We start from the raw sequence: 24231 nt of genomic DNA, 5'->3' as shown, positions 1-24231 counted from the left end.
TTTTATTACATGTAATGCCACCATAAAGTACTTTATGGGCTGTGCAGTTTGATCAGTCTACACCACTTGGTCCTTGGGTAGGTAGGCAAGTGGCCCTTATGAATTGTATCAAGTCAGAAAAGGCCCTTTCCTGCTTTCCCAAGTTTCGGCCGGGCCTTGATCTTCTATTCTTCCAGGCCTCCTTTTGGGCCGACTCCATCCTTGGGCCAAAAATTTAAGTTTTAATCCAAACAGTGCCCCATTCAATTGATATTAAACCTGGAATTCCAGGCGCCAATATTAATTGAAAGAAGCTCCTCATTATACCCACGAAACCCTCGCGATTGAACTTCTCAACCTTCTATGTTGCCCGACAAGGTTGCATCCTTATCATCTTCCTTGTTTTCTCTCTCGACCTTTATCAAATGGCTTCAGGATCCAGCCAAACCTCACCATCTTACGAATCCGACGACGGAATCGCCACTCTACGCCGTCTACTCAACGGGCTGCATCGTCCGCGGGCAGGTTTACATTCTGAGCTATTCTTTGAGACACATGGAGTACAGTCATTGGGCCCCGCCTGGATTTGTAGGGTCCCCTCAGTGGTGGAAAACAACATGCCTAGGGAGAACTGGTTTACCCCAAATCCCTATTCGGCTAGTTCGAGCATCTCCTCTTCGAAATGGTCATCATATCGTCGAGGCTTTCCTTTGATGAATGATCCTACCTGGGCCCAGTAGGTTGACGAATTAGAGCCTTCCTTTAAGCAGAAATGGATGAGTAACGGTATTTATGAACTGATCATGCTTTCGAAGACTTCCGTTATCTCTAAGCCTGAATTAGTTACTTCTGCCCTCCTCTTTTGGAATACGGGCACAAATACTTTTGATTTCCGTATGGGCCCCATGTCTCCCACCATCCTTGACATGGCCCAGGTCTTCGGTTTAAGGCCATCGGGCAGGATAGTGGACGTCACTCAAGACTGGGTTCCGTCTCCTACCACCAGGAGCTCGAGTTCATCTATCCCCTTCCTTCCTCTGAGCTATAACTCCGCCACTTTCAAGAGTTATGGGACCTCCTTTAAAGGATTCATTCCCTTTGTAAAGGCAAATTTTGGGGCAGGCTCCCCTCGGGCTGACAAAGATCAAGAGCATATGTATTTTCTTTTATACTGGCTCAACAAGCACATCTTCCCCAACAAATCTAAAGGAGTGAGGGTAGAATGGATCCCCTTGGTAGAGATTCTTCACAATTTTGATGATGTAGCCACAGGTCCATTCCTTCTTTCTCATCTCTATCACCTTCTTTTTGAAATGACTCGAGACGAGCCATTCGAGACCAACTTGAATGGACCTATCTGGATGATACAAATCTGGCTGCAATGGTATTTTCCAGAATTTCGGGCTGCTAATCTGGAGTTCCCAGAAGGTGTGGCTCCTGCCCGAATCCTGGCTGAAGCTGCCCCTGTAGACCATTCTACCTTTGCCTGCTTTTACTTTTTCAAAGTCTGCAAGACTCGATCAGACTTGGAATGGGGTGCGTCAGTCTTAAGGAGATATCCTTGGTTCTCTGACCAAGCCTTCCAAGATGCCCCTGGTGAGGATGCTACCCACTTTTGCAGGGAAAAATTTATTAGCTGCATTCAACCGAGAGACTTGGCCTGGGGGGTTCGGGGCAATAGATATGATCGAGGCTTGGAAGTGTACCATCCTAACTTCTGCAGCAGGCAGTTAGGATTTAGGCAAGCCATACTTGTCCCATTCTTTGACTTTGTCCATTGTGGCACCTCATTCCGGTTACAAACTCCACCTGAAGTGACATTCCGAGCCACCCGACGCAGCCTGGATGTAATGAGTCAAGCAGCCCGAAATTCCGTTGTTCTTAATTTTGAATGTACCTCGCTGTTTTCCTCTTGGTGGGAGGACAAATGGACTAAAAAGTATGGAGGAGATTTGAAGGTGAATCACGATCGTATCTTCAACCAGCTTTCTCTTAAATCATATCCTGGCTCGGGCGAGCTTGCAAATTGGAAGGAGATGATTCAGGAGAAAAACCGGTCACTTCTGATAGGTACTTCTCTTTCTATCTGATTCTGTTTCTCCTATGATGTCCATCTTCCCTTACTTTTGTTTGATTCTGCAGCTCCAGTGGATATTGAATCTGAAGCCATTGAATCAGAGAATGACTCCGCTGATGCTGCAGTTCTTCATGGTGCTGCCGCGGAGGCTGAGAGACGAGAAGCCGGGGAGGGGACGGACATCTTAGAATCCATTGGGGATTCAGGGGCTGAAGGAACACCCAAGGCAATCACTAAAACCCTTAAGCGAAAGAAAGTGGTCATGGCTAAAGATTCCGACCCTGATCCTGCACCTCTTCCGACAACCACAAGACCAATTCTCACTCGAAAGAGTAAGCGGGCAAGGATTACTATTCCTCATAAATCAGGAGTCCCATCTGCTCCAGTTCCTGAGGCAGGCAGAAAGAAGCAACAATCTTCAAGTGAGTTTTTTTTTTTTTTTTCTATATCAAACTGCTACCTTTCCCCTTTATCTAATTGTCCCTTTTATCAATCAGCAGGACCTCAAGCATCTAAAAGGCCAATCCTTGCTTCTAAGGAGGAACCACTACGGGCTGCTATGCTTAAAAAGGCCGAAGAATTGCGAAACACCGCCCTTCGCGAACTCGAGGTATGGCTGATATTATTGTATATTTTCTTACTTTCATACAACCCTGAATTGATTACTCTGATTAGGCTGCGAGAAATGAAATGCTCTCTTCGCCCGAGGCTTCTTCACAACCTGCCCGAGAGAAAAATCTTTCCCCCTCCCAGACCAATCCTGCTGAGGTACTTTCTCTCCTACCTTTCTACTTTTTGGCTAACTCTCCAATTTTATGGATCTAATGGCTAAGGACTTTTCTTTCCTCCTGTTTTTGTTTTCCTAGGCTGGTGCATCTGCCTCTTTGCCTAGTCATGGACCTCCTCTGAGATCTATGACTTCTTCTACTGCTTTGGATGCGACCCCTTCCTCTCAATTTGATCCGTCCACAGGAGTTATATTGCACTTCGTGGATGAGGATGATCCCTTGGTAAGTTATTATTTTCTCATTGAAATTCTGCACATTGCCACCCAATTAACTCCTTTTTATGTTTCCTGCAGCCATCTCCAGTATATGAGCCACCTCTTTCACTAGTGGTCTCGGATAAGGAACCCATAGTTCCTGAGATCCCTGTAGCTTCAGATGCAGCAATTTCGCAGGCGCTTGCTCGCCCGATAGTTGATGAACCTTCTTCTCCTCCCCAAGATCAGACTCAGGTACTGGAATATTTTCTTCTTGCCTCTTCCTCTGGTGACCTTTTTGCTGACAGTTACTGCTTTCTTTGGATATATCCAGGATGCAGGCACAGGTTCAGGCGCAACTTTTTCCCCTCCTGCTGGTGGTGAAGAATCTTCACCCCAACCAAGAGTTAGTACATTCTCTGGTGAAACTCCGGGGCTGAGTCAGGTAAATTTCTTCTCTCCAGAACCTCTTTTTGCTTCAACCTGTATTCAGATTATCTTGACCGAGTCTTTTGGTTTTTGTAGCAAGCTTCAAAAGAAGCTTCCCCTCCTCCATTGGCTCGTAAATCAAAGCGCTCCCATCCTCATTCATCTTCTGGAGGTATTGGTACTTCCCCCTCTGGAGTTGAGCAGACTAAACAGGCAGAGATTGCCCCCTCAATAGGCATTGTCTCATCGGAGGGAACAGTCACGCCGGGCCCTCCTTCTTTCCTATCCTCTGATCCTGCCAAGTTGCCCAAACTCTTGGAAGCACTCGGGCGACTTGAGACGCGGTTGAAATCCTCAACGCAACCTTCAGCAACCTCCATGTCCTCGGAGCAACAGCGAATCTTTCAGGAATGGGCAAAGAAAGAATTCACCGCGTCATTTAGTCTCAAGGCTCTTTGTGATCTTGAAAAGGTCACAATTGAATTTTTCAAAACCGGTCGTTTGTCCAAGCCTCAGCACGATTCTTTTCTCTCTTTCTTCGAGAACCTGAGGGCTCTAAGGGAACAATACCAGAGAGCAGATAGACAGGCTAACCGGGCAAAATGCTTTATGGAAAAAGAATCAAACTCTTCTACCCAAGTTAATCGACTGATGAAAGAAAGCATGCAGACTAAAGAAAGGGTTAAAGTGGCTTCCTCTGAAATCCAGAAGCTGGAAGAGCAACTGGTTGCCCTTAAGGAAGAACAAGCTACTCTTCTGGACACCCTTGAACACCAAGTCGAAGGGGTAGAGAAAGCAACTTCGGAATTAGAGCAAGCCAAGTCCCAACTTGTAAACCACCATACTATCTTGGCCAAACCCAATAGGATTTTTACCATCATGCAAACATATCATTCTAGAATAATCACTCTATGTGAAGATGTAAAGTTTTTAGGATAGAATGATTTGTAACTCCTTTTTGTATTAAAATGAACATGTAATTTGCTTCTTGCTCTACCATATCTGAATTGACTTTGGGCAACTCTTTGCCCCCTCTGTCTGCACACTTTTCTCCTCCATCTTCCCTGTTGACAACCTTATAATCTGCCCCTGGTCCTCTGGTCTCCTCATGGCACCTCTATTCAGCCAATACCCCCGGCTCCTTAAAAATGAGGTTGATCATATTGATAGGAGCCTCCGGAAAAGGGTTAGTGTCCACCATCATACTGGCTTGGGGTGAGTCAAGCAATAACTTCCCCTTCACTATAAGATCTTGTACCCAATCTCTAAACTGGACACAATTAACTATAGAATGGTTGAAGGTATAATGCAGCTTGCGATACTTTTTCCCCCTGAGTTCCTCGGGCTTGGGCATCTTTTTGGCACTGTCGGGCAAAATTACTCTCGCCCGCACCAACTCTTCATAGATCTCCGGTGCCTTGGTTAAATCGAACGAATAGCTCTGATACTTTGGGGGTTTCATGGGGACGAAACCACCATCATTCATCACGATCTTCTGATCCTTAACAGGTTGGACTAATCCTTTTATCGTCAATGGTTTAAAGGGTGTGGTCATCTCAGCAGCACATACATCTATATTTTCTTCCTTATGACCATCCTCGTGTTCGGGCCTGGTTTCTCCCACCTCCACATGGTGAATAGTAGCTTTGCTTTTGTAGAAATGATGGACTTTGGAAGTGTGCTTCACTTGCTGTTCCTCTTGCAACAACCTCTCGTACTTTGTGGCAGCAATCGCGAGTTCTTGCAGCTCATTAAACTGTGCATCATAAAACCTTTTTCTCAAAGGTAATTTTAAAGCCCTTTGAGCAATGGATATGAGCTACGCTTGATTGACAGGGAATTGGCATCTCATCTTTGTCCTCCTGAACCTCATCATGAAGTCTTCCGTGGACTCATGATCGTATTGTTTTACCTGCACTAGATCATTGATGGTCAATTCTGGCTCTATTCTGTAGAACTGTTCATGGAAAGCCATCTCCATTTGCCCCCAGTTGGCAATAGAGTTGGGGGGTAATAGAGAATACCATTGAGACGCCAATCCTGCCAATGAATTTCCAAACAACCTCAATTTGTAGTTTGGATTGTCCTCATACGCCATACAGTGATTGGAGAATTTGAAAATATGGTCTCTGGAAGACACACTGCTGTCTTCTCATGTGAAGGCAGGGAATGCGGGCATCTTGAAGTTGAGAGGGAATGGATTTAGTTCGTCGATATATTCAGGATACGACTTCTGGTAAGTAATCCTGAATACTGGGCGAGCCCGCGGCTGGGCATTTTGAGTTACCGTTATTCTTAACTCAGCCAATTCCTCCCTTAGTTGCTGAGTGGCTAAATTATCATTATGACCGAGGATAGCTGATTCAATCTTCGGGCTCCGGTCATTGCCTGTATTTGCTTCTCTCCTTGTTCGTTCTGCCCCTTATTATTAAATGATAATAATGGGAAACTGGGAAAACCTTTCTCCGGAATCGGCTCCATCACTGGTTGACTTCCTTCAGGAATTACCTTTTTCTTTCCCCTGTCTCCTGCTTCTTCTAGTAGCGGGAATAAGGGAATGATTGGGTCATCTCTCATGATATCCTGGCTCATTCCACTTCCTTGAGCACCCTTTGGAGTAGAGAACTCCAAATCAAGCCTTCTCTGTAGATTCCCTATGAGCATACAGAGTCTGCTTACTTCTCCCTTTGTTTCCAGGGAGATCATTTCCATGCTTTTTAACACTTAGATCATTGTAGCTTGTAGCTCTTCATTGCTTCCCTTTCCTTGTGATTTTTCAGATGCAGTCGGGCTATCTGAAACCACCTGTCCGGACGGGGAAGAAGGATTTTCTGATTGTTTTGCCATTTGGAGAGGACCTTCCTTTGGATTCTTTTTACCAAGTTTATGGTTCTTCTCTTTGGACATGCAAGATCTGGAAGTTTGGATCCCACCGGGTGTGCCAAAACTATGTTCGTGGTAGGAATTTCCGTCGGGGATGACTTCCTAGCCGACGAGCACACAGCTCCCCTGGGAGATTGGCGCCGGTTGAGGGCTGCTGTCGGGCTTCTGCTTTCCTGTCGGGCTTTGTCGGGCAAGTCTCGTCGGGTAAGACTCTTCGGGCAAGGCTGAAAGAGAAGGACATCGTTAACTTTGAGAGGTGCCTTTGTGGGGCCTTAGGTGTAGGCCTTGAGGCTCACAGTCAAGGTTAACATTTTAGTGCTCAGGTGTGCCACTGCCATCTTCAGCATGGCAGATGTCGAATGGATGTCAAGTTTTAGTTGTGAATATGCATATGCCCGAGGAACCGTGTTAGGTATAACAGGTGCCTTTGTGGGGCCTTAGGTGTAGGCCTTGAGGCTTCCTGTCAAACTAAACCAGTACTTGAGCATATTATATTTGGTCTTTATGGTTGTCGGAGTCTTATAACTATTATATTTCTGATTATCCGAGTCTGAGAGGTAGAGCGAACCCAAATAGGTGCCTTTGTGGGGCCTTAGGTGTAGGCCTTGAGGCTTCCCATTAGAGTCCGTTCTTATACTCAAACCATCTAGACCGCATAATAGAATGAATCCAAATAAATGCCTTTGTGGGGCCTTAGGTGTAGGCCTTGAGGCTTCCTATCAGAATCCATTCCATACTTAAGCGTTCTATGATAATCATGATATAATAGAAATAAAACCAAGAGGTAGGTCGATTACTTGCGCCCCAAGTAACTTCGGACTTCTCGTTTATTAAGGATTGTCGTGGATGGGTTAAGTCCACATAAAGTTCTTTTTTATGCCTTGAGGCCAAGGACTTTTAAACTAATCAGATTTATATGTCTGAGGGCTTAGGACTTGGATCTGATTTAAACACTGAAGATATATTCAAATCGGATCCAAGTACTGAGAAAGCTTTGTCATCGTGATTTTGCTAGAAACAACTTGCATATAACTGGAAATATACAACATATTGCTAGACTTTAAAGAAAGAGAAGACAAAGACAGAGCAAAGCAGGTCGGGCAAGATTAAACCTTATCAATTAAGGCTGATCGTCTTGCAGGTCCCTATCTTTGTAGTTCTGTCAAAGGTCTGAAAGCTTAGAGGGGGAGAGGGGAGAGGGGAGAGGGGAGAGGAGAATACAAAAGGTGAATCGATACTACAACAAGTTCGAACAAGGTAGCAGAGCTATTACAGAGGTTGGGAGAAAAGATTATCCAGCGGGGGATGAAGGCTTGGGCTGACTACAGCTTCGTTTTGAAAGGCAAATCTGGCTTTTTTAGCAGAGTTTGTGCTTTTGTTTGTTTGATTGAGTGTCCTTGTTCCTGTCTTCTCTTCCTCATTTTATAGACGACTCGGTTTGGCTCCTGTAGCGACAGCTTTGCCCGAATGCGGTCTGAGGGTGATGACTCATCAGTTTTATTACATGTAATGCCACCATAAAGTACTTTATGGGCTATGCAGTCTGATCAGTCTACACCACTTGGTCCTTGGGTAGATAGGCAAGTGGCCCTTATGAATTGTATCAAGTCAGAAAAGGCCCTTTCCTGCTTTCCCAAGTTTCGGCCAGGCCTTGATCTTCTATTCTTCCAGGCCTCCTTTTGGGCCGACTCCATCCTTGGGCCAAAAATTTAAGTTTTAATCCAAACACCATACATATGGGCTTATTTTTTGCTTTGTGAAGAAGGTTTTGTAGGGATTTTTCAAAGAGTAGAATTAAAATCAGTCTACACCGTTCTCATGCACGTTGTTTGTTTCTGGTTTTTGTTTATTTTGTTTTCAAAACTAGGGTAGTGACAGTTAATTCTTTAGGGATGATAACTCTGAAAATGACAAACTCATAGAATTTGGGGACTTACTAATATAAGAAATTTATATGAGTATCTTATGTAACCAAATTTCCTCACTAATTTTTAATCCTTTAACTTTCCAAATGATTGTAGACTTGTAGTGTCCATGGGGAATATGGATGGAGAATTTATGAGGATTTGAAGGTAAACGAGTCTCACATCGGTGAAAGAGAAATTTAGTATGGGCTTATAAGAGATTAGTATGGGCTTATAAGAGATTGTGTTGTTCTTTATATTGCCAATTGATCTTAACCTTTTCTTCATGGTATCAAAGCAGGAAGAGAATTTTCAGTGTGACCGGTACACGGGGTTGTACTCCACGTGTCACTATACAAATGGTGGGATATGTGTGTTAAAAAGTTAATAACTTCAAAAATAAAATTTCTCACCACTTATATATATAAAAACATGTGGTGTACCACCCGTGTTACTGTCACAATAAAAAATTTCTCAAAAGCAGGTTGGTCCACGTGCGAAGCCCAACGACCACACGTGCTTCACATCACCCAATTCATGTTGTCCACTTGTTTGGTTTGAAAAAAAAAATTGTCACAAGTGAAGGGGCGTGTGAGGATGTGAAAGTAAAAGAGTCTCACTTTGATGAAAAAAGAAATCTAACAAGAGCTTAATGCTAAACATATATTTATGAGAGTTGTTATTAGCACTCCAAAAAATTAATCATAAACTCCAAACATGTAAAAAGGGTGAAATACACTTGAAGGAGTGCAAAATAATTTTTTATATAGTGCCGATAACATTTACTCATCTTACTGCATGAAATATATAAGTTGAACATATTGTTTTTAATTTTCAAAAACTCACATGATCGCTAAGATGAATTTGAAGAGGGACTTAATGATTAGATCCCCATTTATATATGGCTAATGTATATTTTTAAGTCATTCGGGTGGAAGAGTTGCATAAACCTCATAATGGGCAAGCCATAATAATTTGGTTCGAGTTTTCATTTGGCAAGAATCAAACCTAAAACTTCTCATTTACAAGTGAAGAGCAATACCACTATGCTGTAATATATGACTAAAGTATTTTTATTTAGTTAATTTTTGACACGAATGATATTCGAAGAGGGACTTAAAAGACTAAACAACTTAGATCATGAAACAAGAATTAGGGAGAGCGCAAAGGAATGGTTTGCTCCGTATTAAATAGGAATGTGTTTCTTTATTGATATGGAAAAGAACAAATACAACTCCTAGAGGCAAGGATGGGATGGAGGCTAGTTGATGAGAAGGGTAAAAAGATCTACGTAGATACTTAGATCAAGGAGCTTTAGTACCAGAGTTGATGACATCTTTATGGCAATAGGAACCCAATTCAATGATATAATCATGTCTCGTGCACGAAGAGAAAAACATAAGCCCAACCTCATCCGGTTGTTAGGTGAGATAATCTGAATAAATCAATCTAGAATTAATTTTTACTTTTGAAGTTGCACTATCCAAATTTTGGTCATCGGCAACGGTGAAAAGCCAATATGCCTTTACCACATAAAAACTTAAGGAAAACTAACGAAAAGTCCAAAAAAACTTCTCTTTTAACGAAAAGCCCTTTTTAAAGGTATAGTGAATAGTGTTAGTTAAAGGTAAAAATGTGGTTTTTCGTTAAAAATGAACAGTACCGGGAGTGTTTTGTTAAAACTCCCAAAAACTTAACTATTGGCAGGAGACATCTGTTATCAATAGAGGTTGGTGCAAAATACTATAGTTGATTCACTCTATGAATTGTTTATTTGCTACAGATAATTGACTAAACAACTTTATGTGTGACAATAAGCACGAAATTTTGTGAATCGATTACAAAGAATTTTGAATATGAATTCGTACTCATATCTCAATCCATACGTGGATATGGGTTATAAAAAAAAGCAAGAGAATAACAAGTGGGTAGACAATAGAGCGGAAGCAGCAGCAAGTTTGATGGTGGATAGAGCCTTATCCCCCCTGGCATACCATACATGATCAATGCCCAACCCACGAGACTCATGCCTTATTATGCCACCCTCTTCGTATAGTAGCCTACTCTCAGCGTCTTTATGTTACCAAGATGAAGCTCGCTTCTTGCACTACGAATGTGCCACCAAGAACAATGGAGAGATAGATGTGAGAATGTGAAGGTAAAAGAGTTCCACATTAGTAAAAGATTAAAACCTTGTAAGGATTTACTAGACGTTGAGCTACTCCTATTATCGTCAATTAGTTTTATGGTAGAACTCCAACATTCTTCATGCTGTCAGAGCAAGTTAGCTCATATGTGAAGCCCAATGACCATAGGCGCTCCACATCACCAAATAGTGATGTCCGCATATATGGCTTGAAAATTCATCACCTATGGGGAAGTGTGAGGATATAAAGATAAAAGAGTCTAACATCAAAGAAAGAAAACTTTGCAACCTCTTATAAGAGGTTGAGCAACTCCACATATTGTCATATGTGCACGTACGAGCAATCATAGTAGGCTCGGAAAATTCAAATGAACTCCATCTTATAAGCTTCTTATTTGTAAGTTGGTGTATTTTATACTAGAGCCCAGAAACCAAAGAATGATAATGATAATTCAACTCTGCACCGCTCAATGCCAGCGCTTAAGGCTATCTCTAATGCAAGGGGCTAATATTTCAGATCAGCCATGTATTTTCAACTATTCACTGATAAGTATGAGGTTAGATAATTTTTTCCTTCAACAGTTAGAAACTTATAATTCTCACCCCCCCCCCCACTTTATAATTTGCTAAACTTTTGTATTTCAATGAATTTTTTATTTTTGCTAGTAATTCTGAAATTAGTTTTTGTATAATCGATCTTGTTTTATCTTTACGAACATTTTGATGTAAAAAAAATTCAAATCCGAAAATAAATTGTTGATAAAATTGAATTTTTTTTTTTATGGATTAATGAACAAATAGATGTGTATTTATAGATTTTTGGTGTTGGATCTTATGTGGGTTAATTAATTATATTATTTTGACCGTTAAATTTAAATGTGGGCGGTTAGACATTGTTTATTACCACTAAAATTGATTAAATTGAATTTGAACCGTTAAATTTAAAAATAAATGTAGCAGAACGCGCCACCCTTATATCTGAATAACACGAGCATCTAGGCCATAGGAAGGGTGCTTGCAATGTGCTCGCCCATACTAGATCTTTCTTCCATGTTCCTGCTGATGCCATGGCCCGTCTTCTGCTGCAAGCTGGGGCCCTCGGCCCACTTGCTTCCTTATCCACCTGTTGGGGGGGGGGGGGGGGGAACCAGTCCCAAATTTCCACCAACAAACCCAAAATCCCATTTTTTCCACCCCAAATACGCCCCTTGGAGTGGTTTTGGGCCTAAATTTTGGTTATTTTTGTTTCTCCCCACCCCGAAAACCCCAACCCCTTCTTAGAGATAGCCTAACAGGTGAAACGATCCCAGGGCCAAGAAGACTAGAATGATGAGTTCCATATCTTTCTTATTTTGAATAAAACCAAGGTTTAAGACCAAGTGTTAAAGTAAAATTTCAATTTTATTATGCAAAGTTAAAGACCAAAGCAGAAAAATCACTTAGTACTATGATCAGTGGCGGATCCAGGATTTTAAACTTAAGGGGTCCTAATAATAAAGGTAAAAAAATTATAGACAAAAACAACATTGAAAATTTAAATATAATACATTTCATTCAAAAATCATATGCAAAACAATATTACAAATTATAAAATCATAATTCAAGCGTCCATTACGAGGTTTCATAAGTTACTAGGGAGTACCTAAGTTATTAATTATCTAATATGGACCACTAAATTTAAAACACCGGTCAAATAAAACTCTCCCCAAACTCCCTCTATCTTTCTAACCAAACACACCATTTTTCTCTTTTACTAGTTTCCAAGCATCCACTTTCTCTCTCACTAAGAACACAGCTGCCATACCTCCACCAACCGCCTCCCTCCCCATTCTCCCAAAGCCATGGTAGCTCCACCCCCAAATTTCACCAACCCATGACATGACAAATCATATCCATCTTACTAACCTTATGTAGGAAATTTCATCCATAAGAAAAATTACTAAGGTGGTTGAAATAATTTGGGGAAATTTCGCTTATGTACTGCCCCGCTAGACGACAGAGAAAGGTTGGAGGAGAAGTGGGTGGCACTGATGGATGAGACAATGGTAGAAGCAAGGAGGAGAGAGGCTGGAAGGGTCCTTATTTTCTTTCTTCTCCGTGCGCGGTGATCTTCTCCGAGAAGAAAACAGCCACTGCAACTTGCAACCTACAACCTGCACAGACCTCATGCTCGAGTACGAGGGGTCCCCGAAAAATTTCTAGCAGCGATTTAGGATTGCCGACGGGTCCTGGGACCTCCCAGGTCCCTACGTGGATCCGTCCTTGACTATGATTTAGTAGTATTCTTCTTTATTTGTAAGTGAGGTGTTAGGTTCAGTTCTCGTCAAAACGAATTTGAACCACATTATTGCTAGCTTATTGTGAGGCTAAGCCCGCTCCCCTCCTCTTTAGTGTAGATAATATTGTTTGTTCAAAAAAAAAAAACCAAAGCAGAAAAGTTCGTTAAAGAGTTCATTTATAGCCCTTTAGGAAACATATAAACCCCGAGGTAACATGACCGAAAACTAAACCCTAGGTCACTAGCTGAGCTACTAGAAATGCTAAGGCGCCGAATGTATTAGCATCCAACTAATAGACGATGTCTGTAAATTCCACTTGGATGACTAGTCAGCCTGCAGAGTCGTGGACGTATCTTAAGTTCTTAACCCTAATCCGACCTATACTGCCGTCAATTTAATGGTCCATATCATTCCATGTTAGAGTAGCCAAGTCAATCAATGAATTGTATGCATAGACAGATTGAAACCACCAAGGAAATGTCAGGTTTTTAGTGTTTACGGCCCATTATTACTATGATTGAAGCACAAACCAGAGGCCAGAACAAATAAATAGAACAAATTCAGAAGCAGCACCATACGTTATGTCGGTTAGTTAGAATAAATAGAACTAATTTTCTATCATTTATTGTCGTTTCGTTTGTACTAAACTTACTATCATCATATGTTTTGCATGTATGTGGCATTTGCTTGAAGTTCTAAATGCATGTTTTCTCGTGCTTTATGAAAGGGATGAGAAGCTTTCAAATATCAATACCGTTTCTAACAGTATTTGACAAATATAATTACAAGTGTTTCTAGGTTATAGAAGCATTCTTCGTAAATGCTTCTTATAGAGGCGCTTATGCTCTTCCTACATAGCCTACAAAACATGCCCTAAATTCACCAAGCAAGTGTAACGTGAAAAAAACCAGAAAGATAGATATGAAAACAAACTCCTAACATTCTAAGCTTTTCGGTTTAGAAGCATTGGGATCAAGATAACTTATATTTTATTATACATCTATGGATCAGACTTCAAAAGATTATTGGAGATATACTTACCTTATACATGTCATTAATCCAGAGAAACATCTTGATCCTGTCAGCACTTCCTAAGAGAAACGAACATCGAGCTAGGAGATGATCATCAAAGAACCTTCGATCAGAACATGATATAACAGTATGAGAGAGAGAGAGAGAGAGAGAGAGAGAGAGAGAGAGAGAGAGAGAGAGAGAGAGAGAGATCACCATCAAGTCATCAACCGGGTTATGAATATATCTCGGTTGATCGGTTAAAGTTCAAGAGAACTTGGTCAATGATTGAAACGCTTTCTGCATGGAAAGCTTTAAGTCACATGATATATATAACCTATATATATGTATCCTATATATATATATATATACCAATTAATTGGATATGCATATATATAATAGGAGAGAATCCAGTCAAAGCTCTAAAATTTTTTATGCAAAGTTGATAATCACATGGATGGAGTGGGTAAGATTGAAAAGAAGTCATTAACAGGTAGGCTTCCATGAGAGCATCCCCACATGCTTTGCCTTGTCATCTCCTTCCAATGATGGCATAGATCAATGTCTATAATTACAAATGTCACTGCTTAAAAAATTGACAAATATACACTAACATTACTCGCGCAAGATAAAATAGAAAAACAAACTTATAGGTGCTTAGTAATTTAAGTTGTTTGATTATAAGAGGTAAAGCCATTGACAACCTTTGTCAAATTTATTTATGGTACAACTAATGTTACTTGTTATTGTCTGATTTTCTTGTCGCGTCAATTCATATAACGAGGGTACACAAGTTTACTCAGAACACTTGGTAATAATACTTCCATGCATAAACTAAACTAATTTAGAGGTCTTAAAATGTACACATGGTTGTGCTTTCTGCTAAGAGACAAACCATCCATAGGCTGGAAAGCTTTGTAGGATTCCAGATTGTCTTTGTTATGCGTGGGCAAATGGAAGAGGAAGTTAATGGTGCCAACCCCAACTTTGACAGTTCTGAGAAAAGAATAATTAAACAATTAAATCAAATCCAGATTTCACTTTTCTGTCTCTATATAATATCCAAGACGGTGATCAATCCTTCAAAGGAAAAGGAATCTTTGATTTGTCTCTAAACAAATACAATGTTTGGTCAGAAATGGAGGACAAACTACTATTCGTTCTCATACAATCAATTCTTAATTACAATGATTAGGCTGTAACTAACAAGATTCCCATCTTGTATATAAGGCCAACGATCGAGTTAATGCCAATGTCCATTGTGATGGACATAATCTTCCAAACAACTTTAATAATTGTCATGCTATCTACAGCCTACTTGCCAAGGACCGAGAGACCAAATGGGTAAAAAGGGTTGCAAATTACCCGTTACACGGTAGAATTAATCCACAAATTGAGGTGATCGGTCATGTGATGCAAGAGAAACAAGGGAAAGAAATCACCGGTTACACGGTAGAATTAATCCACAAATTGAATTTTTTTAACTTTCTTAAGTTGACAGATAACGTTTTAGGTGTCCTCCTTTGCAAACCCAAAATTTGGAGGAAGCATCTCCCATTTTCATGAAACTGATGAGGCATGACAAAGAAAATGACATCAAACGAGATCCTTAATTAAAAGACAAGAAAATTAGAATCCGCTAGCAAGTATGAGAAAGCCTCAAAATTTGAGTAAAATAAGATAGAAAACAAACCTAACGTCTAAACGTCTTTTGTATGATGCCTCTTCCTAAAAGCCCTAAAAGCTCCAACCCTTGGAGTAAAACTCAAAATTTAGGTTCTAAACTTACCCCAACTTACTCCAATCCTTTGGGTAAATATGAGTTTTAACCCAAAACTCATTTCTGGGGGCAAATTTAGGCCCGGATTTTTCTTGGTTTAGTGGGGCTAACCCATCATGTATGTGTGTTTTTTTAGTTTTATATTTATAAATTCATTGAATCCAACTGTTAAAATCTAATATGACTAAATCCAACGGTAAAAAAAAAAAAAGATCTAACAATCCAAATTTTAGTCCAATGGCTAAAGTAATTAAAATAAAAATTGTGTTTCATATTCTTTCATGGTGTTCTACGAGTTTCATGGTGTTGGTTTAATGATTTTTCATTTACTGGAATTTAAATATTTTTCGGTTAAAATGTTCATAAAATTAAATTAGGATAGTCTAAATTTTTTATTTTTTTATTTCTTTTAAGTTACTTTAAGAAAAAATTTATGCTAAATTCATTCTTTACTAATGTGAGGGCTAAAAATATGGTTGGAGGAGAAAAACTGTTTCTAAGTTAAAATTTGAATACTCTAGGTTAAAAATTTTAGGTTTAACCCAAAGGTTTGAGATGCTCTAAGAATCCAAATAAGAAAAGAATTAAACAAAAAGTAAATTACCAAAAAGTCCTTATAAACTTAAATACCTAATAATACATTGTAAACTATGGAATTCGGCCAAAAGCCAACATGTCATGGCGAAGTAGTAAGTTTGACACGCATTGTAGTTCTCTTTGAATCAACGGGTCATGAACTCAAAGTGGACACTAGAGCCCAAATATGCAAAGGTTTATTCTTGCTTGTAGAGTTTGTGCCCTTCGACTTTATATCCAATCCATTTCGCTATCTACATTAATATATATGGGTTATGATCGGGGACACACGTGTTTATGAGGCCACTCCGTTATGTATTTCAATGATCCGTACTGTCTATCTTTTAGATCTTCCGTCAAATATCAAGTCTACCAAAAATCACTCAAATTCAAAACAATATGATCGTTGGGTTAAATTTAATGTTTCTTTGTAAAACTGCATTTGTCTATTTTCTTCACTACAAATGAACGTTGTTAAGGCCCAAAAAGTGCACATGCAAGCCCAATTACGTGTCAAAGATCAATTGTTGCACAATACCCCAAGCCAAACTTAAACACATGCAAAGGTGCGAAATCCAGAATATTTACAATCACACCACGCTAATAAAATAGTAAATTATGGTATAAGCGTTTGTATAATCACGTCAAGCCCATGCATAATCCCCATGTCAAGCTTTGATACGACGTTGTTGTCTTGTACAAATTATGTTGATTACGGTACATGCTCACGTAAGCCCAAGCCACATGTCGAAGGTTACCAAGTGGATCGTGGTGTGGACAGTTACGGAATTTTATCGGGTGTACGTGAAATCAAGATTATGGAAGACATTGAGCTGCTTAGGAGCACCAAAGACTTAGGCCCACGATCCTTGGCTTCTTGGGAACACCAAAGATCCAGGCCCACAATCCTTGAATTCCACGTAGGTAAGTTTGAGGGAGAACAAACTTAATTTCCCTTTTACTTAGCAAACCAACTAACCCAGTTAGGAAGAAACTAGACAAAACATTGATGAAGGAAACAAAGAGGCACATTACCAGAACTAGCGCATATGAAAAGCTAACCAGGGAAAAAGGTGCTTTGGAAAGAGCGATGCAATCTTCACTGAAGCAACGACATTCATCAATGTTACACTAAAAGGAAAGTCGTAGTTGCGCTAAGAGCAGTTCCACCCCTAAAAAAATGCTCTAGCACCCAGCCCATTTAATCCACTCAGTAACAGTGATAGACCCCAATGAACAGTAATAAGCCAAATACATCTCCACCCCAAAAAAAATTGCGCTGGCACCCAATCTAAAAAATATGTTGGCACAAACGATCTGCACCCCTGCAAAATGCACTAGCACCCAACCCATTTAAAAAAAATTAATTTTTTTATAAAAGAATAAATAAATAAAATAGTTTTAATTTCGAATAGGATTTTTAATCAATATTGTCATGCCACATGTCATTATCCGAACGTATTATTTTGTGAATAGATTTCTGCTAAGATTTTCAACCAATCCCAACGCGCCATGTGTCACTATCTATTTACAATAATTTAGCCAATATTATGATAATATTTTCAACCAATCTTGTCACGCCACGTGTCATTATCCGAACGTACTATTTTGTGGATAGATTTCTGATAAGATTTTCAACCAATCTCGACGCGCCACATGTCACTTCCTGTTTACAATAATTTAGCCAAGATTTTGATAAGATTTTTAACCAATCACGTAATGCCAGATGGCATTGTGTAGAACCTCATCCTTTCTTTTTTTGTCCATATAAACCCTACAGCCCTACATCCATCCTCACACCAAAATCAATCCTTCTTTTTAGCTTCGAATCCTTCTTCATTGTTTTCAAATCTTGAGTTCTTACAATGTCTTCTTCAAGGAGAGTGTATAAATAGTTTGAGGAGCAACATAAAAGATTGTTGGCTCAACAGGAATAATTGGTCAATCTCGAGGAAGGTGGAGGTGGAGATGAGGCTTTTGCAATGGAGGATGATGACCATAGAAGGCAGAGGGCCTCATATTCCCGCCGTGTCATGGAAGCTGTGGGTCAAATAGCCAAACCCAGACGGGCCGCAAACTTCAATAGAAAAAGGGAAAGACCATGTAAAAATCTCTTGGAAGATTATTTTATTCCCAACAACGTATTCCCTAATCATGTTTTTAGACATCGTTTTAGAATGCAACAAAGTTTGTTCAGCAAAATCATGAGTGTTATTTGCAACCATGATCCATACTTTGTGCAAAAAGATGATGCTTTTCATGTTCTAAGTCTTCTTCCTAAGCAAAGAATTACAACTACCTTGCGAATGCTTGCATATGGAACAACTGCATATCAAGTGGATGAGATCATGAGGATGGGAAAAACAATTGTTCTGGAGTCCCTGATGTTGTTTTGCTCTGCAATTGAAGCTCTCTACACCAATGAGTACCTCTAGAAACCCACACCAAGGGACATGCAAAGGCTTCTGAGGAAGGGTGAGATGCGAGGCTTCCTTGGCATGATTGGAAGCATCAACTGCATGCACTGGACTTGGAAAAATTGTCCAAGTGCATGGCAATGAGCTTATGGCGACATAAAATGAGCCAAAAGTATCATTTTGGAAGCAGTGGCTGATGCGTAAAATAACTAAACACACAAAATTAAACCCTCTTTTTATCAAATGTAGTAAAGTATGTAAGTAGGGATCGTTCTACGCCGGGGATTAGGAGGGATTGCTAAACACTTGAAAACTGACTTAAAAACATAAAAACAAAATTTAAAACACTAAACTAGACTCAAAGAATGCAAAACTATACTTTAAAACACTAAAACAAACCAAAAGACTCTGTTGATGCACAAAACCGGAGTGGTCTTGGAACAACGTAAATCCGACCGTGAATCTGTACAAACGCTCAAGAACACGAAGAACACAAAGAACACAAGGATTTTATCGTGGTTCACCCCAATGTTTGGGCTACGTCCACACTGTAGTTGATATTGTTTCTCTGTATGTGTATGGATACAAGTGTTTGGGGGAAGTCCCCCGGAGAAAGGAGGGTGGGGGAGAAGGAAGGAGAGCCTCTGAGGGTGAGAATGAGCCTCTGCCAGAATGAGGGGAGGAGTCCCCTTTTATAGAATAAGGGGCTCCTCCTCTTTTACAAAGTATGGGCTTTAGTGTGAGGCCCAAATACAAGGCCCAAGGCCCAAATATACGAGGCCCTAAATATGGTATAAACAGTAGTCCCCCAAGTCTTCAGTCAAGAGAGTCTTTTGGCTGGAGACTTGAAATTCAGTCCATGTGTGGGCCGAAGTAACTGATGCTCGATATGAGGCGGTGCCCAATCTGAAATGATGCTCAACTAGAAGTAGCACATGTTGCGAGGCCGCTTTGCTTGTAGCTTATGTTGCCTTGGTTGGCTTGGCTTGTGGCGTTTGAAGGTGAGGGAGTCCCTTTTATAGAATAAGGGCTCGCTCCTCAATACATAAATAATGGGCTAGAGTCCCCCAAGTATTTTTCATGAGGCCCAGTTGAGGCCCAATATATGGTACATAATGTAGTCCCCCAAGTCTTCGGTCAATAGAGTCTGTTGGCTGAAGACTTCAAATTGAATCCATGTATGGGCCGAAGTGGCGGTTGTTCGGATGTGGTATTTGTATACCCTGCACTGAAGCTTTGTAAGTGAAGCTTTGCAAGTGAAGCTTTGAAGCTAGAGCTCCGTAAATGAAGTCTTTGAAGCTAGAGTTCTTGTAAATGAAGCTTTTGAAGCTAGAGTTTTTGTAAATGAAGCTTTTGAAGCTGATTGACATGAGTGATGCTCATGAATGTTTATGTTGAGTGACATGAGTGATGCTCATGGATGTTGTCATGAGTGATGCTCATGAATGTTAACATGAGTGATGCTCATGAATGTTGACATGAATGATGGTCATGAATGTTTATGTATGATTGTCATGAGTGATGCTCATGAATGTTTATGTATGAATGACATGAGTAGTGCTCATGTATAATTTGGAGTACTAGGCGTACTTTTGATCACTTGGTTGGTGCTATTTTGGGCTTATGGGCCTTCGCTCTCCACAACATGCCAGCCCATTTATTTTGGGCTTTTCTTTTTTTTTTTTTTTTTTTTTTTTTTTTAACCCTCTGATGGGGTTCATACAGATGTATTCGAAAGATAAGAAAAATAAATTACATCACTTTAATGTAAGGAAACCTTTATCTTCCTTCTAGGTCTTTCCGTAGCTTTCTCAGAAAATAGGAACATGCATGATGAAAGTGTGAGCATCTTCTTTGGCTTTAGTAAGATCTCATTTTTTCTTTTTCTTTTGCGTTGTCCCCATGTGCTCTCGAGGAGAGCCTCCATTTTCTTTTTCTTTTTCTTTTGCACCTCCTGCATCTCTGTCTCTTGGCGAAACTAGAGGGCTACCTCTCCTTGCTTTTCTTGGACAGCAAGGTCGTGCCCATCACTTTTATTTTTTCTTTTTCTCCACTCCATTTCTTTGCCCATCCATGTTCCTCATCCCTGTCTGATGGGATCCTTTAGGAGCAATTTTTTGATAATCTTCAAATCCCTAAAGTAAAATCATCACTGCAGGTAATCATTTTGTTTGCCAAACCACTTGCTTTTCTTGGACAGGTTGTGCCCATCCATTCCCACTCCTCGTGCCCATCAACAAAGAAAAACTGAGTAAAGGGAACTTTTCCAGGTCTTTGGTACTACCACCTTTTGACTTGAGACTTTTTCTCTTCCTAACTTGGTAGACATAAAGAATCACCAATCATAGTGCAGCTATTTCGGCCAACGCATGACGTTGAGAAATTGGAGGCCCTCGAGGCCGGAGACCAACTGATCTGGCAGGTCGCCGGAGATCACCTTGCTGGAGAGACAGAGGACCTGAAGTTCTACGTATTGAAGGTCGCCAACCCAGATGGTCTGATCTCATCGTTGGGCCCCTGTTTTTGTGACGGCGGCTGCTGCTGCTGCAGCTGCTTCGGCGGTTGTTGATGATGAAAGTTGGTGGGCATCTTCTGCATTGTCATCGTGCCAAGTTGTTTCCCCTAATCGAGCTTACTTGCTGATTGCTTTTGCAGACTTGCTTTACTTTTTCTTTTCATTTTCTGCTTTCTTCTTTTGTTGCATGGTCCACGAGTCCACCACCAAAGCTTCACACTACACTTTGTGCTTTCTTTAATAGCCTTAAATTGTTGGTGGACTTGGTGCCGAGAAAACAATCCTTTCTTCATATATTATTTGAATTAGCCTTCGTAGTTTCTGATAGGCATCACAGCTATCACCTCCTTTATTGCTGTCACTTTTTCTTTTCTCTTTTGGCTGATGGCAGACAAGGAGAATGATAATAGACTTATTATTAAGGAAAAGTTTATCTTCGTCAAGTCGCAATGAGTGTGTTTATGATGAGCAAGGCTGTGGTGGGTAATCGAATGTGAGATCGGTGAGGGGTGCGGAACCTTGGGAGGAGCAGGCTGCGGCGGGTAATCAGGATCTGAGCAAGCTGCGGCTGAGATGCTTATCGCTCCATCAATAACTCCTGAACGAAATCCTAAACTCTGACCCATGTCCCTAAGCAGAAGGTCATCATCAACCTCATTTTCCAATGCCACATCAAGCACTGAATGGGAAATATCCAAACTAATCCCGACTTCGGGTTCAGACGTTCGGTTGTCTCTCCTCATGTGAATGTAATTCAAATTTAACGAGGACTTTCCCACAACCCTAACCGAGTTCATGAACTGAAAACTCAAGTCCTGTTTGGGGACGTTGCAATCGACGATGAAGGAGCCGGGTTTCTCTACGACGAGGACCAGGCCGTTTAAGCTGGGTTCGGCGGCGAAGGTGGCATCGGCGAGAGAAGCTCGAAAATTGACATCGCTGGCGAAGAAGGTGACGTTTGCGGCGACGTCATTTATGTCAGTTTCCTATCTGCGATCCGCCGCTGCTGTAATTGGTCCACTTGTGGAGGACTCCGGCGACGGTGGCCTCAGATCCCGATGCTCGGTCGGCGGTATTAGCTTCAGATCTGACCTGCGCCAGACTCGCCGGGATGCTCCGGGTCTGGGACAACGAAATCTCCGACGATTAGTCACCGAGACCTTCGAGCATGATGCAGCAGAGCGGGAGCATTTCTTCGACCCATATTTTCGCAACTGGGGGTGGACACCCCCGCTTCTTCTTCGCAATCGCCCGTTGGTGGTAGCTGGTTCACGTCGATGCCCCGCAGGAACGATCGGGGCCCACCTCGGCACCTCTTCGAGTTAGAATTTAGATCTCATATTTAGCTGAAAGCGGCTGCTGCTTTGATTGTTATGGGTGTGAGGAAAATTCAAGCTGAGACCGAGACCCAAACGTGTATGCTTCCAAATGGCTGTGCCACATTTTGCTGCAGTGGTGTAGCAGTACGGGTTTTGCAGTGACTGTTTATGTGTTTGGTTTTTGGGTTTTTGCATATTCATGGCGGAGGTGAAAAATTAAGAGAGAACCGACATAACTTTTTGTGTCGTTTCCCACAGACGGCGCCAACTGTTGATGCACAAAACCGGAGTGGTCTTGGAACAACGTAAATCCGACCGTGAATCTGCACAAACGCTCAAGAACACGAAGAACACAAAGAACACAAGGATTTTATCGTGGTTCACCCCAATGTTTGGGCTACGTCCACACTGTAGTTGATATTGTTTCTCTGTATGTGTATGGATACAAGTGTTTGGGGGAAGTCCCCCGGAGAAAGGAGGGTGGGGGAGAAGGAAGGAGAGCCTCTGAGGGTGAGAATGAGCCTCTGCCAGAATGAGGGGAGGAGTCCCCTTTTATAGAATAAGGGGCTCCTCCTCTTTTACAAAGTATGGGCTTTAGTGTGAGGCCCAAATACAAGGCCCAAGGCCCAAATATACGAGGCCCTAAATATGGTATAAACAGTAGTCCCCCAAGTCTTCAGTCAAGAGAGTCTTTTGGCTGGAGACTTGAAATTCAGTCCATGTGTGGGCCGAAGTAACTGATGCTCGATATGAGGCGGTGCCCAATCTGAAATGATGCTCAACTAGAAGTAGCACATGTTGCGAGGCCGCTTTGCTTGTAGCTTATGTTGCCTTGGTTGGCTTGGCTTGTGGCGTTTGAAGGTGAGGGAGTCCCTTTTATAGAATAAGGGCTCGCTCCTCAATACATAAATAATGGGCTAGAGTCCCCCAAGTATTTTTCATGAGGCCCAGTTGAGGCCCAATATATGGTACATAATGTAAAATGTTGATGCACAAAACCGGATGGTCTTGGTACAAAGTAAATCCGACCGTGAATCTGCATGAAATGTAAATGACACAAGAGTTATCGTGGTTCACCCCAATGTTTGGGCTACGTCCACACTGTAGTTGATTCTGTTTCTCTGTAATTGTATGGATACAAGTGTTTGTGGGGAAGTCCCCCGGAGGAGAAAGAAGAGAAGGGAGAGGAGAGCCTCGGTGGTGTGAGGTCTCTCCTGAATGTAATGATAGCTTCTCTTAGCCTTCTTAGGCTTGGCTCTTTTTCCTCCCTTAGAATGAGGGGAGGAGTCCCCTTTTATAGAATAAGGGGCTCCTCCTCTTTTACAAAGTATGGGCTTTAGTGTGAGGCCTAAATACAAGGCCCAAGGCCCAAATATACGAGGCCCTAAATATGGTATAAACAGTAGTCCCCCAAGTCTTCAGTCAAGAGAGTCTTTTGGCTGGAGACTTGAAATTCAGTCCATGTGTGGGCCGAAGTAACTAAATGTCGTCTAGAACTGATGCTCGATATGAGGCGGTGCCCAATCTGAAATGATGTTCAACTAGAAGTAGCACATGTTGTGAGGCCGCTTTGCTTGTAGCTTATGTTGCCTTGTTTGGCTCGACTTGTGGCGTTTGAAGGTGAGGGAGTCCCTTTTATAGAATAAGGGCTCACTCCTCAATACATGGATGATGGGCTAGAGTTGATGCTCTCTAATAGTGGTGAGGGGAGTCTCATTTGTAGAATAAGGGTTTGCTCCTCAATACATAAATATGGGTTCGGAGTGATGCTTACGGCGAGACGGTTGCTCAACTGGCGGCGTTGCTCTCTAATGAAGGTGATGGAGTCCCTTTTATAGAATAAGGGCTCGCTCCTCAATACATAAATAATGGGCTAAGTCCCCCAAGTATTTTTCATGAGGCCCAGTTGAGGCCTAATATATGGTACATAATGT

At 41.3% G+C, this 24231-nt stretch overlaps 1 protein-coding gene and 1 long non-coding RNA gene across 2 annotated transcripts; one reads left to right on the top strand and one right to left on the bottom strand.

Moving 5' to 3' along the window:
* The first annotated feature begins 2928 nt into the window (after positions 1-2928).
* On the top strand, positions 2929-3510 carry LOC139195832 (uncharacterized). The gene is made up of 2 exons (XM_070821544.1): positions 2929-3066; positions 3138-3510. Exons 1-2 carry the CDS (start codon positions 2971-2973, stop codon positions 3420-3422), a joined length of 381 nt encoding a protein of 126 aa, XP_070677645.1. The 5' UTR covers positions 2929-2970; the 3' UTR covers positions 3423-3510.
* A 6468-nt stretch (positions 3511-9978) lies between these two features.
* LOC103408682 (uncharacterized) lies at positions 9979-14794 on the bottom strand. The gene is made up of 3 exons (XR_525012.4): positions 13907-14794; positions 13721-13791; positions 9979-10361 (listed from the first exon to the last, which is right to left on the bottom strand). It is a non-coding gene; the product is annotated as an uncharacterized lncRNA (long non-coding RNA).
* Between the last annotated feature and the right edge of the window lie 9437 nt (positions 14795-24231).

Source organism: Malus domestica, chromosome 01, assembly GCF_042453785.1.
Source record: "Malus domestica chromosome 01, GDT2T_hap1".
Taxonomy (NCBI): Eukaryota; Viridiplantae; Streptophyta; class Magnoliopsida; order Rosales; family Rosaceae; genus Malus; species Malus domestica.
The sequence above is the reverse complement of the archived record's forward strand: the minus strand, read 5'-3'. Positions and strand labels throughout refer to the sequence as shown.

Excerpts from the sequence above, each read along its gene's own strand:
- LOC139195832 (XM_070821544.1), top strand. The coding sequence starts at position 2,971 with ATGACTTCTTCTACTGCTTTGGATGCGACCCCTTCCTCTCAATTTGAT. Across the intron at positions 3,067-3,137 it reads TGGATGAGGATGATCCCTTG|CCATCTCCAGTATATGAGCC; the intron begins GTAAGTTATTAT and ends TGTTTCCTGCAG.